The sequence below is a fragment of the Eschrichtius robustus genome, chromosome 6 (genome assembly GCF_028021215.1).
Source record: "Eschrichtius robustus isolate mEscRob2 chromosome 6, mEscRob2.pri, whole genome shotgun sequence".
NCBI lineage: Eukaryota > Metazoa > Chordata > Mammalia > Artiodactyla > Eschrichtiidae > Eschrichtius > Eschrichtius robustus.
The window spans coordinates 131937373-131946674 of record NC_090829.1 but is presented as its reverse complement, the minus strand read 5'-3'; the positions used below and the strand labels follow the sequence as shown (position 1 = coordinate 131946674).

The following is a 9302-nucleotide window of genomic DNA, read 5'->3' as shown; positions in this document are numbered from 1 at the left end:
AAAAATAACTAGATGCATATATACACAAGATACAGTGTTTCTAAAAAGCACAAAACAAATTAACAGCAGGTGCTGATCATTCATGAGTAACTTACACCATGAGCCTGTGTACATGAGCAGTGGAGGAAAGCATTTTAACAAGGAAATAAATTTCAGTTTTAAACTTTACAGATGATACAGAAAAGTAACTTAAGTGTGCATGTATTCTTTAAGAAGCCTACTTTAGGAAATGCAATCTTTCTCATATTTCTACCAACCAAAAAGAACTTAAGACCAAGGGTAATGCAGGTAAAAGTAATAAAATTTCCTTCAATAGTATTGGACCAAATTACTATTACTACACTGTTAACTGAGTCATTTCCTAACAGACAAAATATTTTAGGCTTTGCCATCTGGGGCATATTTAAACTAGAAATGTATGTGTAGATTAATTTAACCAAAAGAGTAAATTACCACAAATGAACTAATATATACTGAGTAATGAAAGCCTTGGAAAATACTTTGTATGCTGTAGCTCATATAATCCTCCAATGGTGCTACTGCGTTATTATCATTCTCATTTTACAGATGAAGATATCAAATCCTAGAGAGAGTGTGACAGTCAGTATAGAGTAGGTTTCACTGTAATAACAAACAGATATCAAAATCTTAATGGATTACAACACAAAATTTGTTTTCATTGATTTGTCAACAGTTTGCTGCTGATCTGACAACTATTGAAGCAACTCCTTCCCAAAAGGTGACTCAGGGATTCCAGGCTGCTTCCATCTTGACCACTAGAGCCTGCAGCTTTCAGAATTACTCTGGCAGGAGAAGATGGTGCTGGAGGGAAATGGGAGATCCTTTCACTGCTTTCCTTCTCACCCAGAAATGGCACATACTACTTCTACTCACATTTCATTGGTTAAATATGTATTATCACACCTAACTGAAAAGGTACAGGTTTTAATATGCCCCGGAAGAAGAGAAATGGATATAGGTAAGAATCAGCAATCTCTACTATAGGGAGATAAAAGTAATTTAACCAAGGCTACAAATCTAGAATTTGGTAAAACCAGGATTCAAACAGTTTGTTCAAAAGCTGACCTAATTCTAGAGTTTGGGATCTCAAGATCTAGACATGCAATATCTATTATCTATTAACCCCGTATGTACCAAGAAAAATAGGCCACTGATTATGCTTTATACAAATCTTTAGGTTTAAAAAAAAATCCTCTAACAAGCTTTAGATTTATTCTCACTTTAAATAATACTTACTAAGGATTTATAAAGTACCCATTATTTGAACTTTGAAGCATCACTTCCTCATCAAGTTCTTCCCAAATTCCTAAAGAGGTTAAATTTCTCCTTTTCATCATGCCTTAAGTACCATTTTGTAAAACTCATCACATTTCTTTACTACCTATGAGTTTCATTATGGCAGCAACCATATTCCCACTGTGTCTCCAGGGTTTGGCCCAATGCCTCCCACAAAGGAGGCACTCAAATATGCATTGAATGAGCCAATGAATGAATGAATGAATGAATGACAGGAGAGTTTGTCTCTTTTCTGAAGCAAGTCATATCATTGTTTGACACTTTCCGGACTTAGAAATGTTCCTCGGCCAAATAAATGAAATTTACTCGTTTACAACTTCCAGCCAACATTCGTATTTTTCTTATTTCTTCTCACTTGCCTAATACTATGACTACATTCTTTTAACACAGAGCTCTTCAAATTTCTGAAGATAACCTGCATATGCTCCTAATTTTTCTTGGTTTCATCAATCTATGCATGAGATGCATTCTTAAATCCAGATCAACCCTTCTTCTTATCTGTGGATATGTTCTGTTTTATCAACTATCATACAGAAGTATCCAGAACCAGGCACAGTATTTGAAGTATGAACTGACTAGCTTCCAACAGTGAGGTTATAAGCTCTCTTGGAGGATGGATGGTGCATGTTTCCCACTATAGGGTCTTCAGTAAAAAAAAAAAAAAAAAATATATATATATATATATATATATATATATATATATATATATATATGCGTCTGGCACCACATATAAGGGTGAATGAATGAATGCATCTGAAGTTATATTAGATTTCTTTTGTAATTATTTCCTATTATAGGTCTATATACCTGTGGACATGTTTTTCAGATGAATTAACTCAGATTAGGTCAGTTCTCCAAAATCCATACTCAGAGGGAAAAAAAAAAAAAAAAACAAAATAAAAACAAAAACTCTATGAATGTTAATGCAGACCTAGCAAATATTTATACAGAACATTCCTCCACAAAGCTCAGAGGAAATTAAGCCAAAATGATCAAATGATGATGATTTCTCCAGGGAAGTGTCCTTGTCCTTCTACAGAGAAATAGTCTCCAAACCTACAGTTCTAAAATAGCCTCTCTTCCAGCGTTCAAACGTGACAGTCAAAAGAAATCAAGAAAAGGAGCGGCGCTGGAAGCTGCCTCTTTCCCAGTTCTGCACGTGTAAATGGAAGCAATTTACAAGAGATTATCTTGGGTCTGAATAGGAAAGAAGGCACTTTAATCTTAGAGTACTGAAAGTATCTCATTTTTCTCCTCTTCCTCCTCCTCCTCCTTTTCTTCATCTTTGCCAGAGTTAAAATAAGAGCTCTTCTATTCTCTGAATACTGGCGTCCGAGATGGCGATTTTCCATCAAGTGATGGGAAGAGTCGTAGTTGGCCATCTCTACGACCCCCCTAACAGGCGCACGGGGACATTACCAAGGAGGCTCCTCTGCCACTCACAGCCCACAGCAGAGGCTGCCTTTGCTCTGACCATCAGGTTAAATTTTCTGTCTTCAGGATGCAATACTCAATAGACTTTCCAGCATCACAGCGCAAAGTTGAGGGAGAGGGAGAATGTGCGTGCGTGTGTGCGTGTGTGAGTGTCTGTATCAGTGTATTGGAGCGGGCAGTAAATAAAGGCTGGGGCCAGCGTGGGGAAGAGGAAAGCAAGAATTGAGAAGCAAAAGCGTGGCTCGGATCCTAGTGAACCTGCTGGAGCTCATCCGGCTTGCTCAGAGCCCCTGCACCAACTCACCCAGTACCCCCTCTCCTTCCTCCTTCGCCTCCTCTCCCCCTTTCCCCTCCTTGTTTCGTTGCACCCTCCACCTACCCCCCCACCACTTTCTCATCTGACCAGAGGACGAATGAGTGAGACGTTCCAGCAAATTGGGGCAGCAACTTTCCTCAGCTGGTCTCCCGGCTCCGGGAGCAGTTGCGCGCTTCTTCCCCGCGGTCCGCGGCCCATGGAGGCGGAGGAGGAGCCGCAGCCGTGATGGGCTAGCGGCGGAAACGAGGAGCCAGCCCCGAGCGAGCCCAACGTCGCCAGCCAGCTCCGCGTTCCCACGCCGGTTCCCTCAATCTCTTTCCGGGGGGCCGGCGCGGGCAGAGGGGGGGTGGGGTGGGGTGAGGCGCGCAGGGTGCAAACGCGGAGCATCCCAGGGAGGATGAGGCGGGGACCCGACCTGAGCGGGCTGCCTCTCGAGGGCGTGCGACAGCGGCTGGGTCTGGGCATGAATTAAGAAGCTGGGAAGATGGAGCGCCGCACACTCCTGGCGCAGCCCGGGCTCTGGACCAGGGACACCAGCTGGGCACTTCTCTATTTCCTCTGCTACGTCCTCCCCCAGACGGCTCCGCAAGTACTCAGGATCGGTGAGTGAAACCCGGGGAACGCTCCAGGCTGCCGAGCGGCTCGGGGGCTGTGCTCTCTCCCCGCGGTCAGCGCGGGCTCAGCGGATCCCGGGCGAGGCAGTGCGCGTAGGCGCGGGGGCAGGAGCTGGGGGCAGTGGAAGTCAGCTCACCCGCGAGGCTCCGGGAGAGGAGAAGCCTCGTCACAGCTTCTCTCCTGGCGAGTGCCGGGCTTCCCCGCGAGGTACGGTTGGCGGGTTTTTAAATCTGGACTCCAGACACGCGGGCAAGAGAACAAGGGTTGGAGGTTCTCCTGCACAGGTACCCTACTCTGGGTGTGGGGTCGCGCTCGGTTTGGGAGCGGAGATGCGCTCTCCCCTTCACCTCGGTGGGCGTCGCGCTGTCCAGATCCGCCGCCCGGGTCCCTGGCCACCGGGGCTCTGGGTACTCGCGGGCATGCCCAGATCTCAGGAAGTAGAATTTGGGGACCACTAGGGACGCGAGGACTTCCCTGAGCCTGCTAGTCCCGATCCTCCAAGTTTGCATCCTTAAGTTGGGTTCTTCCACAAGGAGTCTCCAAAGTCTGGAGGATTCCACTAGAGTTGGGCAGAGTCGGGATCTCACTTCTGACTGAGGGTTCCAGGAGTAGGGAGGACCGTCAAGTCAGTGCCGTAAGCCGGCACCTAAGTTTTCCACCTGCTCCCCAATCTGTCCCGCCAGCCTGCCACTGAGCATGGTCCAGACCCTTCCAGGTAACTCCCTGGAAGACTCTGGACTTCCGTCTCGAGGGGGGGCGGTGGTGGGGATAAAAAGAGACTGGAAAACTAAACGTAGGAATCCCGGGGCAGCCTAAAGCGGGTGAAATGGAAGCCCAGTAACAGGGAGAGGGTGGGAATTTTGCTAGTCTGTGGATTCAGGTACCTAAACGCACCCACCACCAGGGTTTGGTCTGTGGAGGCACTGAGCGATTTCTGAGCAGCTTTTTGGGTTGAAAAGCTCTTTGACTACTTTAGTGTTCTCCCTTGCAAACTAAACCCAATTTCTATTCCTTTGGTCTCAGTTTGTCCTTTTCCCCCAACCCACTGTGCTTCTTAAAGACCCAGTGAGCGAGGAGAGCCACAGGTGAAGTCTTGACACCACACCACACGGGGCTCCCAGCTTCGCCAGTTTCTCACACATTAGGCACCAAGAGTGAAGTCCTCACCTCTGCGGGCTTCTAACTCATAACATTTCCAGGAACGGACAGAAAGCGCACTCCTTAATGACGCCCCTAAGTGGCTGAAATTTCTCAATAACTTTATTAGTTCCGACCTGCAATTAAAGAACCTCTTTCCAAAGATTCAGAACGTGGTTCCTGTCACTGAATATGCCAATTTAAAATTAAAAAAAAAAAAAAAAAAATAGAAGTTTACTACGCTGAAATGCATTTTCTCTAGGCACGTGGGGTCTGATTTTCAAGGAAAGAAAGGTTCTCACATACTAACTTTTACTGCAGGCATCTTTTTCTAGACTAAGGATAGTGATAATGCACATTTTGGTGGTTAATTTAGACTGTTCATTTAAAAGGTCCCAAAGTATTCCTTTTACAAAAAAATACCACTCATAACTAAAATATCCTTCATCTTAGATATGTTCTAACCTTAAAATCCTTTTTTCTTTCTTTCTTTTTTCTTTTTTTTGATGCAATCAACCCTACACACTCTGGTAACAAAATTCCTGTGGACAGCATGAAGTAAACAATCAGTGTGTTACAGTTTACAATGTTCATTAACTTAATTGGTGCTTTGCATATATTTTATTTTATTTATTTTCTTAACTTCTTTATAGGATTATAACTGCTTTACAATGGTGTGTTAGTTTCTGCTTTATAACAAAGTGAATCCTCTATGTGTATACATTTAGCCCCATATCCCCTCCCTCTTACGTCTCCCTCCAACCCTCCCTATCCCACCCCTCTAGGTGGTCACAAAGCACGGAGCTAATCTCCCTGTGCTATGTGGCTGCTTCCCACTAGGTATCTATTTTACATTTGGTAGTGTATATATGTCCATCTTACTCTCTCACTTCGTCCCAGCTTACCCTTCCCTCTCCCTGTGTCCTCAAGTCCATTCTCTAGGTCTGAGTCTTTATTCCTATCCTGCTCCTAGGTTTTTCAGAACCTTTTTTTTTTTTTTTTTAGATAACATGTATGTGTTAGCTTATGGTATTTGTTTTTCTCTTTCTGACTTACTTCACTCTGTATGACAGACTCTAGGTCCATTGAACTGACTACAAATGACCCAGTTTCGTTCCTTTTTATGGCTGAGTAATATTCCATTATATATATGTGCCACATCTTCTTTATCCATGCATCTGTCGATGGACACTTAGGTTGCTTCCATGTCCTGGTTATTATAAATAGAGCTGCAATGAACATTGTGGTGACTTTTTTGAATTATGGTTTTCTCAGGGTATATGTCCAGTAGTCGGATTGCTGGCTCATATGGTAGTTCTATTTTTAGATTTTTAAGGAACCTCCATACTATTCTCCATAGTGGCTGTATCAATTTACACTCCCACCAACAGGGCAAGAGGGTTCCCTTTTCTCCACACCCTCTCCAGCATTTATTGTGTATAGATTTTTTGATGATGGCAATTTTGACTGGTGTGAAGTGATACCTCATTGTAGTTTTGATTTGCATTTCTCTAAGGATTAGTGATGTTGAGCATCCTTTCATGTGCTTCTTGGCCATCTGTATATCTTCTTTGGAGAAATGTCTATTTAGGTCTTCTGCCCATTTTTGGATTGGGTTTTTTGGTTTTTTTTGATATTGAGCTGCATGAGCTGCTTGTAAATTTTGGAGATTAATCCTTTGTCAGTTGCTTCATTTACAAATATTTTCTCCCTTTCTGAGGGATGCCTTTTCATCTTGTTTATGATTTCCTTTGTGGTGTAAAAGCTTTTAAGTTTCATTAGGTCCCATTTGTTTATTTTTGTTTTTATTTCCATTTCTCTAAAAGGTGGGTCAAAAAGGATCTTGCTGTGATTCATGTCATAGAGTGTTCTGCCTATGTTTTCCTCTAAGAGTTTTCTAGTGTCTGGCCTTACATTTACATCTTTAATCCATTTTGAGTTTATTTTTGTGTATGGTGTTAGAGAGTGTTCTAATTTCATACTTTTACATGTACCTGTCCAGTTTTCCCAACACCACTTATTGAAGAGGCTGTCTTTTCTCCACTGTATATGCTTGCCTCCTTTATCAAAGATAAGGTGACCATATGTGTGTGGGTTTATCTCTGGGCTTTCTATCCTGTTCCATTGATCTGTATTTCTGTTTTTGTCCCAGTACCATACTGTCTTGATTACTGTAGCTTTGTAGTATAGTCTGAAGTCCAGGAGTCTTATTCCTCCAGCTCCATATTTCTTTCTCAAGATTGCTTTGGTTATTCGGGGTCTTTTCTGTTTCCATACAAATTGTGAAATTTTTGGTTCTAGTTCTGTGAAAAATGCCAGTGGTAGTTTGATAGGGATTGCATTGAATCTGTGGATTGCTTTGGGTAGTACAGTCATTTTCAAAATGTTGATTCTTCCAATCCAAGAACATGGTATATCTCTCCATCTGTTTGTATCATCTTTAATTTCTTTCATCAGTGTCTTATAGTTTTCTGCATACAGGTCTTTGGTCTCCTTAGGTAGGTTTATTCCTAGATATTTTATTCTTTTTGTTGCAATGGTAAATGGGAGTCTTTCCTTAATTTCTCTTTCAGATTTTTCATCATTAGTGTATAGGAATGCAAGAGATTCCTTTGCATTAATTTTGTATCCTGCTACTTTACCAATTTCTTTATTAGCTCTAGTAGTTTTCTAGTAGCATCTTTAGGATTCTGTAAGTATAGTATCATATCAGCTGCAAAGAGTGACAGCTTTACTTCTTCCTTTCCTATTTGGATTCCTTTTACCTCTTTTTCTTCTTTGATTGCTGTGGCTAAAACTTCCAAACTTAGGTTGAATAATAGTGATGAGAGTGGACAACCTTGTCTTCTTCCTGATCTTAGAGGAAATGGTTTCAGTTTTTCACCATTGAGAATGTTGGCTGTGGGATTGTCATATATGGCCTTTATCATGTTGAGGTAAGTTCCCTCTATGCCTACTTTCTGGAGGGCTTTTATCCTAAATGGGTGTTGAATTTTGTTGAAAGCTTTTTCTGCATCTATTGAGATGATCATATGGTTTTTCTCCTTCAGTTTGTTAATATGGTTTATCACATTGATTGATTTGGGTATATTCAAGATTCCTTGCATTCCTGGGATAAATGATATTTGATCATGGTGTATGATCCTTTTAATGTGCTGTTGGATTCTGTTTACTAGTATTTTGTTGAGGATTTTTGCATCTATATTCATCAGTGATATTAACCTTTAGTTTTCTTTCTTTGTGACATCTTTGTCTGGTTTTGGTATCAGAGTGATGGTGGCCTCATAAAATGAGTTTGGGAGTGTTTCTCCTTCTGCTATATTTTGGAAGAGTTTGAGAAGGATAGGTGTTAGGTCTTCTCTAAATTTTTGATAGAATTCATCTGTGAAGCCATCTGGTCTGGGGCTTTTGTATGTTGGAAGATTTTTAATCACAGTCTCAATTTCAGTGCTTGTGATTGGTTTGTTTATATTTTCTATTTCTTCCTGGTTCAGTCTCAGAAGTTTGTGCTTTTCTAAGAATTTGTCCATTCCTTCCAGGTTGTCCATTATATTGGCATAGAGTTGCCTGTAGTAATCGCTCATGATCCTTTGTATTTCTGCAGTGTCAGTTGTTACTTCCCCTTTTTCATTTCTAATTCTATTGATTTGAATCTTCTCCCTTTTTTTCTTGATGAGTTTGTGTAATGGTTTATCAATTTTGTTTATCTTCTCAAAGAACCAGCTTTTAGTTTAATTGATCTTTGCTCTTATTTCCTTCATTTCTTTTTCATTTATTTCTGATCTGATCTCTATGATTACTTTCCTTCTGCTAACTGTGGGTTTTTTTTTGTTCTTCTTTCTCTAATTGCTTTAGGTGTAAGGTTATGTTATTTATTTCAGATGTTTCTTGTTTTTTAAGGTAGGATTGTATTGTTATAAAATTCCCTCTTGGAACTGCTTTTGCTGCATCCCATAGGTTTTGGGTCATCGTGTTTTCATTGTCATTTGTTTCTAGGTATTTTTTCATTTCCTCTTTGATTTCTTCAGTGATCTCTTGATTATTAAGTAGTGTATTGTTTAGCCTCCATGTGTTTTTATTTTTTACAGATTTTTTCCTGTAATTGATATCTAGTCTCATAGCATGTGGTCGGAGAAGATACTTGATACGATTTCAATTTTCTTACATGTAGCAAGGCTTGATTTGTGACCCAAGGTATGATCTATCCTGGAGAATGTTCCATGAGCACTTGAAAAGAATGTGTATTCTGTTGTTTTTGGATGGAATGTCTTATAAATATCAATTAAATCCATCTTGTTGAATGTATCATTTAAAGCTTGTGTTTCCTTATTTATTTTCATTTTGGATGATCTGTCCATTGGTGAAAGTGAGGTGTTAAAGTCCCCTACTATGATTATGTTACTGTTGATTTGCCCTTTTATGGCTGTTAGCATTTGCCTTAAGAATTGAGGTGCTCCTAAGTTGGGTAAATAAATATTTACAG

General features: G+C 41.0%; 1 protein-coding gene across 9 annotated transcripts in view; it reads left to right on the top strand.

Annotated features, from left to right (window-relative positions):
* The first annotated feature begins 3551 nt into the window (after nucleotides 1-3551).
* Nucleotides 3552-9302, top strand: part of GRIK1 (glutamate ionotropic receptor kainate type subunit 1) — a 424458-nt gene continuing 418707 nt past the window's right edge. For all 9 annotated transcript variants that reach the window (XM_068545737.1, XM_068545736.1, XM_068545733.1 and 6 more), the window contains exon 1: nucleotides 3552-3669. In XM_068545737.1, the coding sequence (XP_068401838.1) occupies nucleotides 3552-3669 (118 nt within the window). The remainder of the gene's footprint in view (nucleotides 3670-9302) is intronic.